Source organism: Chiloscyllium punctatum, chromosome 10 (genome assembly GCF_047496795.1).
Source record: "Chiloscyllium punctatum isolate Juve2018m chromosome 10, sChiPun1.3, whole genome shotgun sequence".
In the NCBI taxonomy this organism is placed as follows: Eukaryota; Metazoa; Chordata; class Chondrichthyes; order Orectolobiformes; family Hemiscylliidae; genus Chiloscyllium; species Chiloscyllium punctatum.
Window position 1 is genome coordinate 28,955,122 of NC_092748.1, and position 24,609 is coordinate 28,979,730.

General features: G+C 41.2%; 1 protein-coding gene across 3 annotated transcripts in view; it reads left to right on the forward strand.

Annotated features, from left to right (window-relative positions):
* Positions 1-24,609, forward strand: part of vps8 (VPS8 subunit of CORVET complex) — a 554,976-nt gene that overhangs the window by 223,395 nt on the left and 306,972 nt on the right. For all 3 annotated transcript variants that reach the window (XM_072578743.1, XM_072578745.1, XM_072578746.1), the window contains 2 exons: positions 12,250-12,397; positions 17,608-17,697. In XM_072578743.1, the coding sequence (XP_072434844.1) occupies positions 12,250-12,397; positions 17,608-17,697 (238 nt within the window). The remainder of the gene's footprint in view (positions 1-12,249; positions 12,398-17,607; positions 17,698-24,609) is intronic.

Here is a 24,609-nt window from a genome sequence, read left to right on the forward strand (position 1 = left end):
ATTACGGACCTCACCCTGCTGCCCCTATTGCACCCTCCTGAACTATGCCATGTGGACTGTGGGAAATAGCATTTTCCCCAGACATCTGACAAATGTTGATGAACAGACACTAGAAATAATGTCATACAGCACAGAAACAGACCCATCTGTCCAACCTACTGTGCTGACCACACATCCCAATCTAATTCAGTCCGATTTCCCAGCATTTGGCCCATATCCCTCTAAACCTTTTTCCTATTCACATACCCATCCAGATGCCTTTTTAAATGTTGTCGTTGTACCAGCCTCAACCACTTCCTCTGGCAGCTAATTCCATACACACACCACTGTTTGCATGAAAAGGTTGCCCTTAGATCCCTCTTAAACCTTTCCCATCTCACCCTTAAACCTATATACTCTCATTTTGAACTTCTCCATCCTAGGAAAAAGATCTTGGCTATTCACTTTATCCACACCCCTCATGATTTTATATATCTCTAGGTGGTCACCCCTCAGTCTGTGACACTCCAGGGGTAAAAGCCCCAGCCTTTTCAGCCTCTCCTTGGGGCTCAAACCCTCCAGTCCTGGCAACATCCTTGTAAAATCCTTTCTGCACCCTCTCAGGTTTAACAACATCCTCTCTGTGGAAGGGTGACCAGAATTGAACACTGTATTCCAAAACTGGCCTCACCAATATCCTGTTCAGCTGCAACATGACATCCCAACTCTTATACTCAATGTTTTGACTGACTAGACTACTGAATTTTGAGATGCCGGTGTTGGACTGGGATGTACAAAGTTAAAAATCGCACAACACCAGGTTATAGTCCAACAGGTTTAATTGGAAGCACACTAACTTTCGGAGCATCAGATGGGCTCAATCCTAACACACAGAATTTATAGCAAAACTTTACAGTGTGATGTAACTGAAATTATACATTGAAAAATTGATTGTCTGTTGAGTCTTTCATCTGTTTGAATACCATGATAGTTTCACTTCTTTCATGTGTAAATTATAAAACTTTTTTTTTTAAAAGTTGCATTCTCAGGTTAGCTGTTAACAATGGGTGATAGCTAGACAATATGTTGAAGGTGTTAGCCCCCGTGTTCTCTGTCTATGCCATGGTGTTTAGATTGATTCTAATCTTAAAAGTGAAATAACAAAGTTTTACATGAATTCATGCAGTTTTTGAGCAAAGTACAATGTAACCCTACAAATACAAATTCACCCCACAAAATATATGTGTGCATGTGGGTCTTTGTCTGTCTGTGTGTGTGTCTGTCTGGGTTGGAGGTTGAGTGTGAGAAAGTGTATGTGTGTGTGTAGTGAGTGTAGAGTGTCTTAAGTCTGTGTGTGTGTGTATATGTGTATATAGTGCAATGGTGATCACCTGTAATGTGACATGAACCCAAGGTCCCGGTTGAGGCCCTCCCTATGGGTACCGAACTTGGCTATCAGCCTCTGCTCGGCCACTTTTCGCTGCTGCCTGTCCCGAAGTCCACCTTGGAGGATGGTCACCCGAAGGTCCGAGGTTGAATGTGTTTGTGTGTGTGTGTGTGTGTGTGTGTGTGTGTGTGTGTGTGTGTGTAGTGAGTGTAGAGCCTCTTAAGTCTTTGGGGTGGGGGGGGAGGAGAATTTGTGTGAGTGTGTACGTGGGTATCTGTGTGCGCGTCTGTGTATATGGACAGGACATTCGACCTCGGATCTTCAGGTGACCATCCTCCAAGGTGGACTTCGGGACAGGCAGCAGCAAAAAGTGGCCGAGCAGAGGCTGATAGCTAAGTTCAGTACCCATAGGGAGGGCCTCAACCGGGACCTTGGGTTCATGTTACATTACAGGTGATCACCATTACACTATACACACTCTCACACACACACACTCGCACACACGGACACACACACTCTCACATACACACGGACACAGGTACACATAGACGCCCACACACACCCTTACAGACACGCACTCCCACACTCTCACATGCACCCCCTCACAGACTTAAGACATTCTACACTCACTACACACACACATGCACATTTTCTCACACTCACAACCCCCAACCCAGACAGACAGACACACACAGACAGACAAAGACCCACATGCACACATATATTTTGTGGGGTGAATGTGTTACATTGTACTTTGCTCAAAAACTACATGCATTTATGTAAAACTCTGTTATCACACTTTTAAGATTAGAATCAATCTAAACATCATGGCATAGACAGAGAACACAGAGGGCCAACACCTTCAACATATTGGTAAAAACAATGACTGCAGATGCTGGAAACCAGATTCTGGATTAGTGGTGCTGGAAGAGCACAGCAGTTCAGGCAGCATCCAAGTAGCTTCAACATATTGTCTAGCTATCACCATTGTTAACAGCTAATCTGAGCATGCAACCTTTAAAAAAAATAGTTTTGTGATTTACACATGAAGGAAGTGAAGCTATCATGGTATTCAAACAGATGAAAGACTCAACAGACAATCAATTTTTCAATGTATAACTTCAGTTACATCACACTGTAAATTTTTGCTATAAATTCTGTGTGTTAGGATTGAGCCCTCCACTACTACCTGATGAAGGAGCGACGCTCCGAAAGTTAGTGAGCTTCCAATTAAACCTGTTGGACTATAACCTGGTGTTGTGTGATTTTTAATAGACTACTGAAAACTGTGTTCATAACTCCCTAACTAACAAGAAATAAATCCCCTGACAACTTGCGCTGTGTTCAGACTGTTCCCTTGACTGATGATACTGGGGGCTTTTGACAGACAAGGTCCCAGCCTCCTTCCCTTTGAAGGCTAGTCACCACCAGTTTCTGATGTGGCCCTTTGGTTGAATGAATGTGCAGTGTGTTTTCAGCACAGGCTGTGTCGTTGTGGTATTCAATAAGTTGTATGTGCATGTTCCCTCAGTCCTAGATAGCTGAATGCTGACAGACATAATAAGCACTCTTTGTGTGTCTGCACTTCAATGGCAATGATGACAACCTTTGACACTGGCTGAAGTACCAATGCAGCTGCAGGCAGGGCACAGCATTGCAAGGCAAGGTGTGGATGGTGGGAATATGCAGATGTGTGCTGAGTGGGTGAGCAGTAAAAGGGCAACTGTGCAGCCCTGAGATCTGTGAGCTGGGTTCCTGTTTGTACAGCTAAAGTGTGCCTGTTACAGCCTTTCACTTCTAGTTGCTCTACACATCTGTGCCTTGTGAATGCCATACTAGTGAATGGGAGGTGCCCAGATGGTTGCGAGGGTTGGCAAATGCTGGAAGTCCGTGTCAGTTGGTAAAGGATGCTAGCAGCTAGTGCTCATGGACCTTCTTCATTGTCCAACATGGAGATTTATCAGAGCAAGGTATGAACTCACTCTGGTAGATACAATGCTGTGGTTTCCTTGTCACGTTTTCCTGACCATCTAGCTTGTTTGGAAAGTTTAGTAAGTTGGGAGTCTGAATATTCATGTGGAAAGTTGTGGCATTAACAAGGTGTTTGATAAGTAATAATAAGCATCAGTTGGCACCTGCTCCTTTACTAGCAAGAATCTCGCCACTCTCCTTGTAAAAAGCATAGAATTCAGAAGTCAGATGACACCAGATTATAGTCCAACAGGTTTATTTGAAATCACAAGCTTTCGAAGTGCTGCTCCGAGCAGTGCTGCAAAAGCTTGTGTAATTTCAAATAAACCTGTTGGACTATAACCTGATGTTGTGCGGTTTCTGACTTTGTCCACCCGAGTCCAACACTGACACCACAACATCATGACAAAAGCCATAAAAGATGGAACGAGATGATCTTCACATTGAGATGGACCTCCTTACACTTAGTTCACTGATTCTGCCACTCATCTCAATGTGGCCCACAATTCTCAGACCCCTGTAAGAATTTGACCGTTACCTATTTTTTAAAATCAATGTTCTTGCAAAGGAGGGAAGTGTATGCAGTAAAGGATTGAGAATATCACAGAAATTTGAGCAAGAACAATACGCACAAGAAATTGTTAAACTGCACGTGTTGTCCATTCAGTGATATATTGAGCTTAAAGAAAATTTAGTTTTGTTAAGAAATGAGAAACACCATGTGTTCTGTTCAGCAAGATCTTGAATTCTGGCGTTATATTTGAGGAACTACTTGTTTCTATTTTTATAATGGATAACATGAGACCCAGATAGATAGACATTTCTGGAGGTGTGCTATGGGCTTCTTCAAAAAAAAATTACTTGGACAGATTTGGGATAATAAGTAAAATTCATGGTTTTTCATTGGATCAACCCTGTTCTTCCTGATCGTGAATGGAATGGGCTTCTCATTGTGCTGCTATAACTTTAAACATTTTTTCCTGGTTATTACTTCAAGATCATAATTTGTTACATTGTTCAAAGTGACGTTTCTGAGATAGAACTGGCATAGATTTAGTTCCTTTACATGTCTAAAAGCTGTTGCTTCTAGCAGGCGGTGGCTAAATGAATACCTCCATCTACTACAGCATGCTGTTTTTTTTTGCTAGTTCCAAGGATGATCTACAACTGTAATCTTTGTGACTTTTAAATTTGCTTGCAGGCATTTTTGCTGAAAACTGTTCTTAAACTACCAAAGAAATTACCCCTACAATTCTGAAAATACTAAAATATTATAATTCTCCATATATTGACTTGTACAAGAAAAGTTCTATAACGTACTGAGATTGATAATTAAGGCAGCTGTCCAGACAATTTTGAATAATGTCTTGAATTATTAGATCAGAAAACTTCAAATATATCAAATTTACCCATTAATTCTTCACATGCTGCATAGAGACTAGAAAAAAAACAGAGATCATATATGACACTTTGATAATGCAAATGTATTTATTTCCTCAAAATTCAGTCAAATTTTAAAAGTATGTACTATGTTATTTCCATAATGGCATTGCCATTGCTGCTTTTGTACTTTTTAAATATACTGTTGATTGTTGGATCTATTGCTGAAAAACAAATTAAGTAAATAAATTAAATTGAGGGGCCATAGAGACAATAGTAATCACAACAAAATAAGGTTTAATATCATGATTGATAGTTATAAATGCAGAGTCCTCACTTTCTTCTATGTAGTTATAAATACAGTCAAAGACTGATATTTAATTGGAATTAAGCTAACTGTGAGATGGTGTGAATGGAGCTAGAGACGATAAATTGGATGCAACTACTGACAAAGATAAAAGCATCAATGGGAAATATGTAGAACATGATCAATTGAATTCAGAGGAAATATTACACTAAAGAACAAGCTAGCCAGTAATAGGATACCACAGCTGATCAGATTTGTGTACAGTTTGTTTTTCTCCTTCGAGACGGCATAAAATTACATTAGGACTAGTTCAGACAAGGTTCGCTAAGTTTATTCCTGGTATGAAATATTTGTCTTATGTGGAAAGCTTGAGCAGATTGAGCGGATCCTGGAATTTATAGGAATGATAGGTAGTTGTATTGAAACATACAAGCTTCTGAGTGGGTTTAGCAAGATAGATGCTGAGAAGACACTTCCCCTCATTTGGATATCAAGAACTGGGGGCATAGGTTAAAAATTAGAGGTCACCTCTTTGAGGCAGAGATGAGGAAGAATTTTCTCTGTGTCGTTAGCTTTAGGATTCTTTATCCCAGAGAGCAGTGGTGATCGGGTAATTGAATAGCTAAGCTAGATTCTTGGTCTACAGAAGAGTTGAGGGTTATGAGGGAAACATAGGAAAGCGGAGTTATGGCCATAATCAGACCAGCCTAATCTTACTGAAGGGCGTCCACCCTTGTAAATTTCTATTAGATCTCCCCTCAACCTTCTAAACTCTAATTACTACAATCCCCGGATCCTCAACCGTTCGTTGTATGTTAGGCCTACCATTCCAGGGATCATCCATGTGAATCTCTGCTGGATACACTCCAGTGCCAATATGTCCTGTCTGAGGTGTGGGGCCCAAAATTGGACACAGTATTCTAAATAGGGTCTAACCAGAGCTCTAAAGTTTCAGTAGCACATCGCTGCTTTTATCTGTTCCAACCCTGTTGAGGTAAATGACAATATTATATTTGCTTTCTTAACCACTGACTCAACCTGCAAGCCAGCCTTTAGAGAATCCTGGACTAGCACTCCCAGATCCCTATGTACTTTGGCTTTATGAATTTTCTCACCATTTAGAAAATAGTCCATGCCTGTATTCTTTTCTTCCAAAGTGCAAGATCTCGCATTTGCTCACCTTGAATTTCATGAGCCCTTTCTTGGACCACTCTCCTAAACTGTCTAAATCTTTCTGCAGCCTCTCCACCTCCTTAGAACTGCCTGCCTGACTGCATAACTTTGTATCATTGGCAAACTTCGCCAGAATGCCCCCAGTCCCTTCATCCATTATCATTATCCTTCAATCATTTATATACAAAGTGAACAGCTGCGGCCCGAACACTGAACCCTGTGGGACGCCGCTTGTCACTAGCTGACATTCAGAAAAAGAACCTTTTATCCCAACTCTCTGCCTTCTATCAGACAACCAATCCTCAATCCACACCAGTAGCTCACCTCAAACACCATTGGCCCTCACCTTACTCAACAGCCTTTCGTGAGGCACCTTCTCAAAGGCCTTTTGGAAGACTTGGTAGATAACATCCACTGGGTTTCTTTGGTCTAACCTACTTCTTACCTCTTTAAAGAATTCTAACAGGTTCGTCAGGCATGACCTCCCCTTACTAACTCCATGCTGACTTGTTCTAATCCGACTGTACCCTTCCAAGAATTTAGAAATCTCATCCTTAACGATGGATTCTAGAATTTTACCTCCATCCGAGGTCAGGCTAGTCTGCTTATAATTTTCCATCTTTTGTCTTAATCCTTTCTTGAACGAGAGGGTTACAACAGTTTCCAATCATCTGGGACTTTCCCTGACTCCAGTGACTTTTGAAAGATTACAATCAACGCTGATTTCTTCAGCCACCTCTCTCAGAACTCTAGGATGTAGCCCATCCAGGCTAGGAGATTTGTCAATTTTTAGACTTTCTTGCTTTTCTAGCACTTTCTCTTTTGTAATGGCTACCATACTCAACTCTGCCCCGACTCTCCTTACTTTTTGGGATATTACTCATGTCTTCCACTGTGAAGACTGACACAAAGTACGTATTAAGTTCTTCAGCTATTTCCTCATCTCCTATCACTAGCCTTCCTCCATCAATTTGGAGTGGCCCAATTTCTACTTTTGCCTCTCGTTTGTTTCTTATGTATTGAAAGAAACTTTTACTATCATTTCTAATATTACTGGCTAACTTAACTTCATATTTCTCTCTGTTATCCTGTGTTTGTTTTGTAGTCTTCCCAATCTTCTGATTTCCCAGTGGTCTTGGCCACTTTAAAGGCTGTCTCTTTTTTTCGATGATACATTTCTTGACTTGCTTTGTCAGCCATGGCTGTTTAATTTCTCCCCCCCACTCAGATAATCTTTCTTTTCTTTGGGATGAACCTTTGTACTGTGTCCTTAATGTCACCCAGAAACTCTTGCCATTGTTCTCTACTGTCTTCCCCACTAGGATCTGCTTTCAGTCAATCTTTGTCAGTTCCTCTTTCATGCCTCTATCATTTCCTTTATTTAACTGTAACACCACTGCCTCTGATTTTGTCTTCTGTCTTTCAAACTGCTGACTGATCTCTACCATATTATGATCGCTGCCTCCCAAGTGTTCCCTTACTTTAAAATCTTTTATAAAGTCTGTTTCAATATGTAGCACTAAGTCCAGAATAGCCTTCTCCCTTGTGGGCTCCATTACAAGCTGTCCCAAAAAGCCATCCTGTAAGCATTCCATGAATTCCCTTTCTTTGGATCCACCAGCAACATTATTCACCCAGTCCATTTGCATATTGAAGTCCCCCATGATCACCATGACCTTGCCTTTCTGACATGCCCTATCAATTTCCTGGTACATCTTGCGCCCCTATCCTGACCACTGCTGGGTTTTTTGCCTTTGTGGTTCCTCAAGACCATCCACACAGACTCCATATCATCTGACCCGATGTCATTCAGTGCCATTGATTTAATTTCATTCTTAACTAACAAGGCAAGCCTGCCCCCTCTGCCCACCTCCCTGTCTTTTCGATAAGTTGTAAATCCTTGGATGTTTAACTGTTAGTCCTGAACCACTTCCAACCACATCTTTGTGATGCCTACCACATCATAACCATTCACGATGATTTGGTGCTGTTAATTCATCTGCTTTGTTCCGAATACTATGAGCATTCAGGTAAAGCGCCTTCATGCCAATTTTCTTATCCTCATGATTTACAGCATCTCTAGTAATATGTCCTGTAAGTTATCCTTCCTTTTTGCTTCATACCTAGTCTGCCTTGAACTTAAACCCTGCACACATGCTAACCTGATGCTAATCTGCCCACATGTGACTCGAGACCCATATCACTGCGGTTAACTCTAAACTGCCCTTTGAAATGGCCAAAAAAGTCACCTAGCTCAAGGGAGATGAAGGACAAGCATGAAAAGCTAGCCTTGCTGGTGAAGTCCACATCCTAGGAAAGATATGAAAAATAGGAGAGCAATCAAATTTCTGGAGAATGTCAGAAGGCGCATAGCAAATATAGTCTGCAATAAATTCAATTTGAAATTCAAGAGATACATGAACCCAACTAGCCACCAATAGACACGATCAACTATCACTAGTTTCTATACATACAGACAAAGAAGGGCACCACTTTGACTGGGACAACACCCACATCCTAGGACAAGTGAAACAAAGACACGCACGAGAATTCTTAGAGGCATGACATTCTAACCAGAAGTCCATCAATAAACACGTCGATTTAGATCCTATCTACCTCCCCTTGAAAAAAGAACCAGAAGTGACATCACCCACCTTAAGAAACCAAGATCTATAAATAGAGAGGCGGGACATACCACCAGCGCTTCACTGGAGACTCTCACTGATTATGTTACCTAGTCATGGTGACGAAACATCTGAAAACAAACCTTTGAGCCCAGCGAGTTAACTTATATACTTATCATCAACCTGAGCTACATACCTTCTCAAAAATTGCAGAAACTCCTTTAAATAAAGAGTAGTTGGAATGTGGAACTCGCTACCATATTTAGTAGCGGAGGTGAATATCATTGATGCATTTAAAGGGAACCTGTATAAACATAAGAGAGAGTAGAATGCAAAGATATAATGATGAGATGGAAGTAAACTGGAGCAGGATTGCATTGATGATACAGTGTGGCTGCACATATTATATCATTCTGGATTAGTGGTGCTGGAAGAGCACAGCAGTTCAGGCAGCATCCAAGTAGCTTCGAAATTGACGTTTCGGGCAAAAGCCCTTCATCAGTAATAAAAGCTTTATTATATCATCCTGTCTAATATAATGCGCGAGAGTTTATTTTCGTTAAAATGGGTAAACACAGTTATTGGGAATGTCCAAAAATCTATCAGGATAAGAAACATTACTGTTATTAAATTAATTACATTGGTTCCTGGCATTTTATAGCCTAGACAGATGCTTAATAAAAGTTGTGCTTACAGCTGCCTATGGTACATAATTTGGCAGAAAGCTGTCTGACTGATGCGTGGGGATTCACAGGCAAATAGGCTGTTGAACTAATCCATATTTTCAAATTGAGGTTTGCAGTTAAACAAGAATAATTAATGAAAACTAGTAATTCTATAAAGGATAATGGGTAAAATATGCATAGATGATGAACTCATACATTATTGATTCTAACCTACACCTCCACGTAAGCTGGTGATATCTGCTGCAATTGTTGTTTTAGTCCACTATACTATTTAATACATGCCAATGAAAAAGGCTAGGATTGGAGATTTAAGCTAGAATGGCTAAAGCTTGTGCAGCAATCTTCAGTCAGAAGTGCTAAGTGGATGATCCATCTTGGCCTCCTCCAGTGCTCCCCAGCCTTTCAGATACCAGTCCTCCAGCCAATTCGATTCACTCCACATGATATCAACAAACGGTAGGAGATATTGTATCCTCCTAATAACATTCCGGCAATAGTACTTAAGTCTTGTGCTACAGATCTTGCCACTCTCCCAGCCAAGCTGTTCCAGTACAGTTTCAACACTGCTATCTATCTGACTGTGGAAAATTTCCCAGATATGTCCTGTACACAAGGAGGACAAATTAAATGCAGCTAGTTACTACCCATCAGTCAACCCCCAATCATCAGGACGGTAATGGAAGGTGTTACCAACAGTGCTATCAAACAGGACTTGTTCAACAATAACCTGCTTAGTGACGCTCAGTTTGGGTTCTGCCAGGGCCATCCCGCTGCTGACGTCATTACAGCCTTGGTTCAAACATGGACACAAGCTGAATTTCAGAGGTGAGATGAGAGTGACAGCCCTTGACATCAATATTCTATTTGACCAAGCGTGCCATCAAGGAGTCCTAGAAAAACTGCAATCACTGGGTTTCAGGGGTCAAACTCTCTGGTGGTTGGAGTCATACCTGACACATAGGAAGGTGGTTATCAATGCTGGAGGTCAGTCATCTCAGCTCCAGGACACCTGTACAAGAGTTCTTCAGGGTAGTGTCCTTGGCCCAACCATCTTCAGGTATTTCATCAATGCTAGCGTGTACTATCTACATGATGCACAGCAGAAATTCACTAAAAATCCTTAGACAACACTATTCATACCCACCAGAAGGACAAGGGCAACAGATGCCAGGGAACACCATCACCTGCAAGTTCCCTTCCAAGCCACTCAGCATTTTCACTTGGAATATATCACCATTCCTTCACTGCTGCTGAGTCAAAATAGTGGAATTCTCACGAAGGGTTTTGTGAGTCAACCCACAGCACAGACTGCAGGGGTTCAAGAAGGAAACTCCCCACCATCTTCTCCAGGGCAACGAGGGACCAGCCAGTGGTCAGTGACCAGCTAGCCAGTGATGCCCACATCCCATAAGTCAATGTTTAAAACAAAAGGCTGCAAGTTTTGTTATGGCTAATAACTAATACCTGTTGTTGTATAATTGCACAAGTTCCTTTTATATTCACTAGGGACTTTGATTAATACAACATTCCTTTTTTGGCAGCAGAAGTATTGTTTCTGTAATAAACCATCCTGACAGACATAAAGTGCAGTTGTGCTCCCTCAGATTCCAGTAATGAAGGCTGTTATTCTGTTGAAATTCTCCAATGATGTCCAAACATATCAAATCATCAAAATGTTGGAATCTCAAGTGTTCAGTTTACCCTTCCTGCTACATTTGCAAAATGGCGACCTAAAATCCTGACAGAAACATCACCTTACATTGATTAAAAGAACCAAAAAAATGTTTTTTAAAAATTTGAGTTTTAAAATGTGTGAAGTCGAAATACAAGGCCCTAAAATTTGACAGAGATTGCAAAAGACTGCAAGATGTATATAATAAAACTCCTCATTAATATCAAATCATCAAAATGTTGGAATCTCAAGTGTTCAGTTCCTTGTTATAGCTATCCGTCAGTCAGCCATATATGATGAAGGAAGCAAACTCTTGACAACAGCCTTAGGCCATAGTCAGCTGTCAACACTGAAAGTTTATTAGTAACAAACTTTCTTGAACTTTGTTTTAGTAATTGGAAAGAATTGGGCAGCTATTGCTTCAGCTGAGAAATAGTTACTTTTACACCAAACTGAATTGGTTGAAAATTGAGATTGGCAAGCATTAAAAGGAACAGAGACAACATTTTTATGATGTGGAAATTGCCATTTAAATTGAAGTTATGAAAATTAAATGTGATCAAGTTTTGACCATGACTTCTGGAAAGGAACATCTGGCACTCTTACTTATAATGAAATCATGCTGTGGACTGGTGTCTTGCATTCAGACAGTTCCCTGGTACGCAGTTTCACTCCACCTTCATGTTAAGAGATCTGAAAATCATCAAATAACGGGTCCGTCAGTACAATTTTTTTGTTGCATCACACACAAGCCATAACATTAATATATATGCTCTGTTTATTTCTCAATAAAAATGTTTTCCCTGTTTAGTCTTGAATAAATTTGTGTTTGATTAAAGAATTAGATACCAGTGCACCAGAAAAAAACATGCTGTATTGTTTTCTGTTTCTATGCATTTGAAAAAGAATCAGGGAAGTTTTGATTCAACTCATAGAGGTGTTGTTTGGCATAGAGCATGTTTTTATTTTTATTGCACTTTTCTCAGGATTTCATCACAGTCAGTGGTGTGTCTTTATGTTGTACATGCATTTTTATCATTGAACATTTACTCCATGTATTTAATTTTCAGAGATGGAGTGCAGGTGAATCGAGAGCTTCAGCAACTGAATCCTGACATCCATGAACAGTACCTTGACCTGCTTTGTCAATATAGTCCACATCGGGTGACAGATTTCCTCAAGGTGTCCGAATACTACAGACTCGAAGAAGCCATTCAGGTACTGCTTAACAGTGTGTATATAGTAGAATCATTAGTAAAGTGCCTGGAACCAAAGACATGGGTGGTTGTTATATGGAAAATTTCTTAGCCAACACAGTTTCACTATTTTTTTAAACAAACAATCCAGTTAAGAACATTTCATTGGAAGCCATGAGGTCAGTGGGACACTTTTCCTTACCAATTATCTACAATATACATTATCCTGGAGGCAGCATTATGGTGTGGCTTGGCCTTGTTAATATTAAAGATATTTTTATTTTTATTCTTCTATCAGAAGGCCCTATGTGAGGAATAAGCCTGTAGAAATTTGAACCTGTTAAGAAATGATGATACCTTGCCAGTGCAGCAAGTAGTAAAAACTAATACAGCTAATACTCTTGCAAAATTGAGCAGAATGGCTATTTTATACTTTTTTAAAATTGCAATCTCTAAATCGGTTCAGTGAAACTTTGCCAGTGCTAACGTGAAAACAATGCGATCAAAACCAAAGGATGATCCACTCCGTCGGATTTCTAATCAAATGGGTGATCAATACTGATAGTTTACCAATCAGACAGGTGATTCAATTTATCAATCAAATAGGTTATCTGCCCTGACTGATTGTATAATCAGTTGGATTTTGAAAGCTAAGCAAGTTTCTTGTGGGAGAAGTGAAAAGTGAGGTTTGAGGAGGGAAATGAGTTACTGTTGAGGGAACTTCTGTCCCCTCATCATTTGTTCAAGAGGTTGCCATGTTCTGTTGAAAATGCGCATAGTAATGATGGAGTGAGTAAAAAGACGGAATGGGTTGAATAATTGAAAGGAGAAGTGATGCATGTAGCGGTTGGTGTGAGGAGGAAGTGCAGAAGTCAGGATGTGGACAGGCCACCAACTTGAGTGTCGTACCAGTTACTTTTGAGGATGACTGAAAATTGAGGCTTTTTGTTTGAAATTAATCACATGCAATGTTCTAACTTGCAAATTGAGGATGAAAGCATGAAATCATTTTAACAAATTGTTCTGCATTTACAGAAACTGGCCACTGGGTGGTTCCTGCCTTTGTAATAAAATGATAAAATAATAAATATCAACAATATTGAACCTCATTAATTAGCAACCAGCTCCACTGAGATATTTTCCATCCCAGAATTAAAATGCAATTTCTAGTTAGTCTTAACACCACCACAGTGTATCTGTGTTAAATTTGGAGGAAAGCCACAGTTAAAATTTGACTGCTTAAAATTTGAACTTAATTCAAATTTGCTTTTGCATTATACTTCTGTTTGTGTTGTTGTGCATTCTGACATCCATAATATAAATGACCAAAGGTCCGTGGATGAGCAGACCTGCACTCTATTTATGTAGAATTTATGTAGAAATGTCTAACACATCCCTGGCATTTACAGAATAATCCAATTTAATCATTCAGCCAATCTGTGTTCCTGGCATACACCAGACTCCAACTTGGGAGTAATCCAGATGCAACAGTTCTGTAATACAACAAAGACTTTGGTGTAAGTAAAAATGTAAATGCATTTCACGTGTACAAAAGAAAAATCAAACACGATATCCCTTGGATGACTTTCAAGATTCCGGTTGACCATAAAGTCCACTTCTAAGCCATTGATGCTGAGCAATTAAAGTGTTCTCCAAAATTCACATTTGCTATTCATTAATATTCCATGTAGAGTACATTCAGTGGCAACATTGATCATGACACTCAACAAGATTATTCGTATCACAAGCACATTGTACCTTTTGTACTGTTAGTTTTTGCTTCCTTTTCCAGAAGACCTTCTCCTGCCTATTTTCTTCTGTTGAATTTCTTCTGTTGAATTATTTTACTTTTTGCTGTATGTCACAATCCATTCCTGTCATGGTAACTGCAACAAATGTTCCTTGGATAACTTCAAAAATAAGTTACCATCACAAAGTGCTTTGGGATGTTCAGAGGCCAGGAAAGGTGCCATATAAATGTCACTGCAGAGTGTGTCAGCTTCGAACCCCAGATTGCAGAGAATTTCTTGCAGACCAACAATGTCCATCCATTTAGAAGTGGCTAAGTCCTTAAAACTGTGATGTGCAAGCTTGTGGGAGAGATGGTCCCAGGGGCTAGTTAAACTTGTTGTAATTTACAGAAACAAATTTCAAGAAACAAAAGCTTGCATTTATATGGCACCTTTCCTGGCCTCTGAACATCCCAAAGCACTTTGTGATGGTAACTTATTTTTGAAGTGTAGTCACTATTGTGATATAGGAAATGTAGCAACCAATTTGCATACAGCAAGCTCCTATCAACAATAAAATGACAAATGTCCAGATAAACTTTGAGTCATGTTGTTTGAGGAGTAAGTCTTGACTAAGGTACAATGGGACCTTTGCTATCTAACTGAGAGGGGAAATGCAACAGCAGTTTAATGTCTCATTCCAAAGGCAGCACCTCCACTGTTGTTGCACTCCCTCAGGGCTGCATTGCAATCTCAGCCTTAATTTTCTTGTGCTCGAGTCTCTTTGACTCAAAAGGTGAAAATGCTATCATGTAATGGGCACTTTCTATATCTGAATATAGACTGGAATAATTGTAGTGTAAAGGTTGAGTGGAGCAGAACTTCCTAGAATTTTTTCAGGCGAACTTTTCTACGGCAATATTTTTCCAGTTACAATGGGAAAGCAGGCACCTAGATCTTGGAAATGAGATAAGCCAAGTGGATCAAGTGTCAGTACTGGAATATTGATGGAGCAGAGTCGAAGAACGTGGTGCTGGAAAAATACAGCCAGCCAGCCAGGCAGCATCCAAGGGGCAGGAGAATCGATGTTTTGGGCATAAGCCCTTCATCAGGAATGAGGCTTATGAGCCAAGGGGGCCCCCAGAGTTGGGCAGTCTGCATTGTGTCATAAGGTTTAGGCTGGCTGTGGTAAAGGACAAAGGACAGTTCAGAGTAAGAATAATTAATTACTGGGAAGGAAATTTCAGTAGGTAAGGACAGTAGAACTCAGCTAGTCATTTGGAAAGAAAGGTTGAAAGCCAGGACTGCATATAGAAGGTTCAGAGGGCACTTGACAAAACAAATAAGAGAAGTAAAGAGAGAGTATGAGAAGAAACTGTCAGCTAATATTGAAGAGAATTGAAAAGATGACTTTGGGCATATAAATATTAAAAGAGTGGTTTAAACAAAAAGTACAGTCAATTAGGAACCAAAAAGGAGATTTGTGCACAGATACAGAAGGCATAGCTGAGGTATTAATTGAATATCTTGTGTGTGTCTTTACCAGGGAAGATGATACTGTCCACGTCATGTTGAATGAGGAGGCAGCTCAGATACTAAAAGGATATAAACATTGATAATGAGAGTAATTGGACAGGTTCTCTGTTTATAAAGTAAATATAGCATTGGACCATATGAGAATACTAACGGAAATGAGAGTAGAGATTTGGGAGGAGCTGATCACTATTTTCCAATCTTCCTTAGATTCAAGACTGGTACTAGAGCACTGAAGAATTGTAAATATTCCATCTTTGTACAAAAAAAAGGATCAACTTTGGTGGTGAAACTTGAATTTGAGACCAGATCAATAGCAGTTGGGGAAATTGTCAGTTAAGAGAACAAAATCATCATTGATTTTAAGGGCAACTGATGGTATAAATTTTTGATGAAAGTTTCAGAGAAACTTAAGAACCCAGATGCTGTTGATGTAGTGTAGATGAACTCCTAAAAGGCATTTTCTGCAGTGCTGTACAACAAACAGATATGCACAAAGTTATAGCTCGTAGAATAAAAAAGTAGTAGCAATATGGATACAAAATAGGCCGAGTAGCAAAGAACAAAGTAGTGGTGAATTTTCTTTTGGACTGGAGCCCTGTTTGTAGTGGAGTTGTCCGATAGTCAGTATGAAAAACTCTGCTGTTCCACATATATGTACAGGTACAATTACAACATTTGGAGATGATTCAAGGCTTGGAAGTATTATGAACAGTGAGGAAAAAGTGTAGAACTTCAAAAGGATGTAAGTTAGTGGAACGTGCAACATTGTTTATGTGTCTAAAGGCTGGCTAGATAGTGGCTCTGGCTCCAATTGACTCTTTTTAGCAAGAACCACTCCTTGTGGAGTCTCAAAGCTGGCCGTATGATGAGTGAGGTTTCTCGCAAGAAGCTTGTTAATGGTTTCATGTGATCCCTATTCCTTGATCTGAAGAATATGTTTTGGTAGCTATTATTCAGGGAAGTTGCTCCATATGATGTGTTAAGATGTGATGTGTTAAGATGTAATGCGGATTGAACAGAGCACCTTGGAGTTGCAAAAAGGGTCAAAATGATTTTTGAGAGTTGGAGAGTGTGTTGTAGATTTGTTTAATTATTTTATACATCTTAGTCAGATCACCCTTTAATATCTGTACTCTGAAGAATGAGATCGATGAAACCTGTTTTTGTAATTTAATCCTTTTAGCTCAGGGGCATTCTGGTGAATTTGCGCTACACCCACTCTGAGGCCATTATGCCCTTCCTGAAGTATGATACACAGAACTGAATTCAGTTTTATTTTTGTACACAGTTGGAATTCATGGAGTACTTCTGTTTTTGTGAATTGTTTTAATTTTGAAGGTAGCTGACAAGATGCAGATCCATGCCGTGGGCGGCATGGTGGCACAGTGGTAGCACTGCTGCTGCCTCACAGTGCCACAGTGCCAGAGACCCGGGTTCAATTCCTGCCTCAGGCGACTGATAGTGTGGAATTTGCACATTGTCTGCGTGGGTTTCCTGCGGGTGCCCTGGTTTCCTCCCACAATCCAAAAATGTGCAGGTTAGGTGAATTGGCCATGCTAAAATTGCCCGTAGTGCTAGGGGCAGGGGTAAATGTAGGGGAAAAGGTTTGGGTGGGTTACGCTTTGGTGGATCGGTGTGGACTTATTGGGCTGAAGGGCCTGTTTCCACACCGTGAGTAAGTAATCTAAGTAAGTAATCTGTTCCTTTCAGCACACATGTACAGCTCACCTAGGAAGTCTGAACATTGACCCTGCTCCCATTTAAAAATAAGTCTTTCTGTGGTTGGGTTGCAAGTAACATTGAGTCAGAACAGAGTAAGTATTGTTAGCATCTGGGTGCCTACCACTTGATCTATGAATCAAGAGCAGATTGCAAATGTAGCCAACATTGTGTGATCCAGTTGAGATAATATTTCCATGGAAGCTATTTGTTACTGGAGTTTTAATTTGACAAATTTATTACTTAGATTACAGAGAAGCATCGACTTCATGAAGCCTTGGCCTACTTACTAGAGAAGAAGGGAGATGCGCATGCTGCCTTTTTTGTCCTGCTTGAGGTATGATCATTCCATCCTTTTCAGAAATCTTCGTAAATCTGCTTTTTTTTTCAGGCAGTTGCAGGTGCAATCACTAGTTGGTATTTAATTTAAAAATGAAAGCGGGTCAAATTATAGATATTTTATTCTTGCCCTTCCAGAAAGAGAAGTTGCTCTTTGAATGTTACAATTCATTTTAAAGGCTGAGGCTAGATTTTTTTTTGCCTCTTCACTTTAAGGAACTTGGCTTTCTGAGACCATTTTCTCCAACAGAGACTCAGGCGAGTTTTCATTTGTGAGAATAATACCACTTCAGAAATTTTAGGAATTGAGCTTCGTTTTGTTCTGACTGCATCCTCACAATGCATTAAAAAAAACAAATTATATTCTCTGAATATGTAAATGAGTTTGTTATTGCTACAATGTCTGTGAAAGTTGAATTTTCTATGTCTGCCTGTGTGTATGTTTTGAGACAAAAAAAAACTGCAGATGTTGGAATCCAAAGTAGACAGGCAGGAGGCTGGAAGGACACAGCAAGCCAAGCAGCATCAGGAGCGGGAGAAGTCAACGTTCTGGGTGTAACCCTTCTTTAGGACTTAAGGTGGGTGTAAGGAGCGCTGCAAATAAAGGGGTAGGCTGAGGCAGGGTAGTGAAGTGGGGATAGGCGAAGACATTTGGAGGGTATGACTTGGTTGGTCAATAGGAGGAATGAATCCAGTTGGTGGCAGGGAGCAGTGATAGTGAGGCGGATGGGCTGGGAAATGAGTCAGGGGATAGGGAGGGAGGTTATTTGAAACTGGAGCACTCAGTGTTGAGTCCTCCGGGCTGAAGGGTGCCCAGGCAGTAGACAAGGTGTTGTTCCTCCAACAGGCACTGTGATTTGTTTTGGCACTGGAGGAAGCCAAGGATGGTCGTGTCGGAAAGGGAATGGTTGGGGGAATTGGAATGGGCATTTGGTCTCCCCGATGTAGAGAAGACTACATTGGGAGCACCTGATGCAGTAAACTAAGTTGGAAGAGAGGCAGTTGAACCTCTGCCTCACCTGGAAGGACTCTTTGCGGCCCTGGATGGAGGTGAGGGGGGTGATGCGCTGGCAGGTTTTGCATCTTTTCTGGTTGCAGGGAAGGTGCATGGGGGTTCAATGGTGGGGGTAGCATGAACCAAGGACCGTTGAAGGGAATGGTCCTTGCGGAAGGCAGAGAGGGGTGGGGAGGGGAAGATGTTTTTGGTGGTGGGGTCAATTTGGAGTTGGCAGAAGTGAGGATGATGCGTTGAATGCAGAAACTAGGTAGGTGAGGGCAAGGAGGACTCTGTCCTTATTGCTTTGAGGGGGTGATTTAGAGCAGTGGAACAGGGAATGGAGGTGGTACAGTGGAGGGCTGTCTGGGTGACGGACGGAGGGAGGGAAAAGGTGTTACTCAAAATAGGTAGACACCTGGGACACTCGCAAGGGGAATATCTCCTCATCCGAGCAAATGCGGCGGAGACGGAGGAATTGGGAGAATGGGATGGAGTTCTTGCAGAATACTGGGTGGGAAGAGGTGTAGTCCAGGTAGTTATGGGAATCTGTAGGTTTTTAGCTGCCAATGTGGACAGGAACCTGTTTCTTCTATCTTGGTTTACTGAAGAGAAATGGAATTAACTTTTATACTTGAAAGCTCATATCATTTTTGATCTTAATATAGTTAGAGTTCAGGCAACAGCCTCGTGCCATTCTAATTTCTTCCTCTTTTGTTGATTTTCTGTTTTAATTTTCATGTGCCTAACAAAGGGATTTTTACTTTACTGTTTTACAACTGGCATTTGATGCTATCAACTCTCAGAATAACAGAATTATTATGGTGCAGTAGGAAGCCATTGTGTCCTCACTGGCTCTTCACTGAGAATTCTGATTTTGTGCCACTCTCCTGCCTTTTCCTTGGAACCTTGCACATTGTTTCTTTTTATAATCATCTAGTACCCTCTTGAACACATAGAAACAGAAAATATGAGCAGCTTTAGGCCATTCAGCCCTATTAGCCAGCTGCACCATTAATTATGTTCCTGGTGATCCTGCTTTTTCCTCCTATCCTTTGATCAATTTGAGCTCATGTGCTAAATCCAACTCTGTCTCGAAATTGTCCAGGCCTTGACTGCCTTCTGTGGTCGTGAATTCCACAGGCTCACAACTATCTGGGCAAAGAATTTTTTCTTCATCTCAGCCCTAAGTGGTCTACCCCATAGTGTGACCCCTTCATCTGGAATCCCACATGAATGTCATTTCTGCATCTACCCTGTTTCTCCTCGATTGAACCTACCTCCGCCACGTTTCCAGCTAGTGCAACACAGACCCTGACAACTGATTGTGTGAGAGCATATTTCCTCACATTGTATTTACTTCTTTTGCTGTCTACATTTACTTAATGCCCTCTCCTATTTGATTCTTTTGAGTAGGAACAGTATCTCTCTAACAGTAACTACACTGTCCCAAACCCTCATAAAACGTCTCTCAAATCTCCACTTGGCCTTCTCCACTTCAAAAAAATACAATCCCAGCTTCTGGAATATATCTTCATACCTGTTGTATCTCATTGCAGATCCTCATCTGTACTCTCTGCGATGCCTTAAAGTCCTCCCTAAAGTGCCATAGCACTCTGGCTGAGGTCTAGCTTGTGTCTCATTCAAGATCAGTATAACTTCCTCCTTGTTGTATGCTTTGCCTCTACTGATAAAGTCTAGTATAATGTATGTTTTATTAACTGCTCTCCATCTTCAATATTTTATGCACATATACACTCCTGTCTCTCTGCTCCTGTACACCATTTTTTTTAAGCAATGTTTTTCATATCCTTTGTACCATAGTGTATCACCTCACATTTTTTGGCATTGAATGTCACTTGCAGCTATCTGCTTGCTGACAAATTTCTTAGAGGCCTTTTGAGACATAAACTGTCCTCTTTACCGTTTACAATGCCTCAATGTTTTGAATTGTCCACAAACTTTGAAATTAACCCTTGCACACCAAAGTCTACATCAAGAATGTACATCAGGAAATGCAAATATCTCAACACCCATCTGTGGGGAGCTCCATTACAACCTTCTTCCAGTCCAAACATTGTCCATTAAGCATTGCTGTCCATTTTCGATTACAGTTAATTTTGTGTCCCTGATGCTGTCATCCCTTTTATTCCATTAGATTTGACTGTCCTGTCATGACTTTGTATCAAAAGGCTTTTGAAAGTCCATGCAGACAATTTGAACCTTAGTCATGAACTAGAATTACTCGAGAGAGATAGTTGGATATAGCTTTCCCTTAAGAAATCAAGACTGGCTTTCCTTACTTAATCCAAATTTGCCCGTGTGATTATTAATACCATCTTGAAGTTTTCTTCAATGTTAAACTGACTGGTCTGTAATTTCTAGGCTTATATTTGAGCCCTTTTTGGAGCATAGAGTCATAGAGATGTACAGCATGGAAACAAACCCTGTAGTCCAATGGTCCATGCTGACCAGATATCCCAACGCAATCTAGTCCCACCTGCCAGCATCCAGCCCAAATCCCTCCAAATCCTTCCTATTCATGTGCCCATCCAAATGCCTTTTAAATGTTGCGTTTGTACCAGCTTCCACCACTTCCTCTGGCAGCTCATTCCATGCATGTACCACCCTCTGCGTGAAAAAGTTGCCTCTTGGGTCCCTTTTATTTCTTTCCCCCCTCACCCTAAACCTATGCCCTCTAGTTCTGGACTCCCTCACCCCAGGGAAAATACTTTGTCTATTTATCCTATCCATGCCCCTCATAATTTTGTAAACCTCCATAAGGTCACCTCTCAGCCTCCGACGCTCTAGGGAAAACAGCCCCAGCCTGTTCAGCCTCTCCCTATAGCTCAGATCCTCCAACCCTGGCAACATCCTTGTAAATCTTTTCTGAACCCTTTCAAGTTTCACAACATCTTTCCGATAGGAAGGAGACCAGAATTGCACGCAATATTCCAACAGTGGCCTAACCAATGTCCTGTACAGTCGCAAAATGCCCTCCCAACTCCTGTATTTAACACTCTGACCAATAAAGGAAAGCATACCAAGCGCCTTCCTCACTATCCTATCTACCTGCGACTCCACTTTCAAGAAGCTATGAACCTGCTCCAAGGTCTCTTTGTTCAGCAACACTCCCTAGGACCTTACCGTCAAGTGCATACGTCCTGCTAAGATTTGCTTTCCTAAAATGCAGCACCTCACATTTATCTGAATTACACTCCATCTGCCACTTCTCAGCCCATTGGCCCATCTGGTCCAGATCCTGTTGTAATCTGAGGTAATCCTCTTTGCTGTCCACTACACCTCCAATTTTGGTGTCATCTGTAAACTTACTAACTGTACCTCTTATGCTCGCATCCAAATAATTTATGTAAATGACAAAAAGTAGAGGACCCAGCACCGATCCTTGTGACATTCCACTGGTCACAGACCTCCAGTCTGAAAAACAACCCTCCACCATCACCCTCTGTCTTCTACCTTTCAGCCAGTTCTGTATCCAGATGGCTAGTTCTTCCTGTATTTCGTGAGATCTAACCTTGCTAATCAGTCTCCGATGGGGAACCTTGTTGAACGCCTTACTGAAGTCCATATAGATCACATCTATTGCTCTGCCTTCATCAATCTTCTTTGTTACTTCTTCAAAAAACTCAATCAAGTTTGTGAGACATGATTTCCCACGCACAAAACCATGTTGACGATCCCTAATCAGTCCTTGCCTTTCCAAATACATGTACATCCTGTCCCTCAGGATTCCCTCCAACAACTTTTGGGTGGCACAGTGGTTAGCACTGCTGCCTCACAGCGCCAGAGACCCGGGTTAAATTCCCGCCTCAGGCGACTGACTGTGTGGAGTTTGCACATTCTCCCCGTGTCTGAGTGGGTTTCCTCCAGGTACCCCGGTTTCCTCCCTCGGTCCAAAAATGTGCAGGTTAGGTGAATTGGCCATGTTAAATTGCCCATAGTGTTAGGTGATGGGGTAAATGTAGGGGGAATGGGTCTGGGTGGGTTGCACTTCGGCGGGTCGGTGTGGACTTGTTGGGCAGAAGGGCCTTTTTCCACACTGTACGTAATCTAATCTAATCTAATTTGCCCACCACCAACATCAGGCTCACTGGTCTATAGTTCTCTGTCTTCTCCTTACCCTTCTTAAAGAGTGGCACCACGTTAGCCAACCTCCAGTCTGTCTTCCAGCACCTCACCTGTGACTATCGATGATACAAATATCTCAGCAAGAGGCCCAGCAATCACTTCTCTAGCTTCCCACAGAGTTCTAGGGTACACCTGATCAAATCCTAGGGATTTATCCACTTTTATGCGTTTTCAGACATCCAGCGCTTCCTCCTCTGTGATATGGACATTTTGCAAGGTGTCACCATCTATTTCACTACTTTCTATACCTTCCATATCCTTTTCCACAGTAAATGCTGATGCAAAATACTCATTTAGTATCTGCCCTATCTTGTGTGGCTCCACACAAAGGCTGCCTTGCTGATCTTTGAGGGGCCCTATTCTCTCCCTAGTTACCCTTTTGTCCTTAATATATTTATAAAAACCCTTTGGATTCTCCTTAATTCTATTTGCCAAAGCTATCTCATGCCCCCATTTTGCCCTCCTGATTTCCCTCTTAAGTATACTCCTACGACTGCCTTTATACTCTTCTAAGGATTCACTCGATCTCTCCTGTTTATACCTTACACATGCCTCATCCAACAATCCCTATACCTACCAGCCTTTCCTTTCACCCTAACAGGAATATACTTTCTCTGGATTCATGTTATCTCATTTCTGAAGGCTTCCCATTTTCCAGCCGTCCCTTTACTTGCGAACATCTGCCCCAATCAGCTTTTGAAAGTTCTTGCCTAATACCGTCAAAATTGGCCTTTCTCCAATTTAGAACTTCAACTTTTAGATTTGGTCTATCCTTTTCCATCACTATTTTAAAACAAATAGAATTATGGTCACTGGCCCCAAAGTGCTCCCCCACTGACACCTCAGTCACCTGCCCTGCCTTGTTACTCAAGAGTAGGTCAAATTTTGTACCTTCTGTCATAGGTGCATCCACATACTGAATCAGATAATTTTCTGTACTCACTTAACAAATTCCTCTCCATCTAAACCCTTAACACTAAGGCAGTCCCAATCTATGTTTGGAAAGTTAAAATCCCCTACCATAACCATCCTATTATTCTTACAGATAGCTGAGATCTCCTTACAAATCTGTTTCTCAATTTCCTGCTGACTGTTGTTTCGGGGGGTGGTTTATGATACAATCCCAATAAGGTGATCATCCATTTCTTATTTCTCAATTCCACCCAAATAACATCCTTGGATATATTCCCATCCATATCTTCCCTCAGTACAGCTACAATGCTATCCCTTATCAAAAAACGCTACTTCCCCTCCTCTCTTGCCTCCCTTTCTATCCTTCCTGTAGCATTTGTATCCTGGAACATTAAGCTGCCAGTCCTGCCCATCCCTGAGCCATGTTTCTGTAATTGCTATGATATCCCAGTCCTATGTTCCTAACCCTGCCCTGAGTTTATCTGTCTTCCCTGTTAGGCTCCTTGCATTGAAATAAATGCAGTTTAATTTATTCGTCCTACTTTGTCCCTGCCTGCCCTGACTGTTTGACTTGCTTCTGTTCTCAACTGTACCAGTCTCTGATTGATCTCTTTCCTCACTATCTCCCTGGGTCCCACCCCCACCCCCCCCCCCCCCCCCCCCCCCCACCTTACTAGTTTAAATCCTCCCGAACAACTCTAGCAAATCTCCTTGCCAGTATATTAGTACCCTTCAAATTTAGGTACAAACCGTCCTTCTTGTACAGGTCACTTCTAACCCAAAAGAGACTCCAATGATCCAAAAACGTGAATCCTTCTCCCATATATCAGCTCCTCAGCCATGCATTCATCTTCT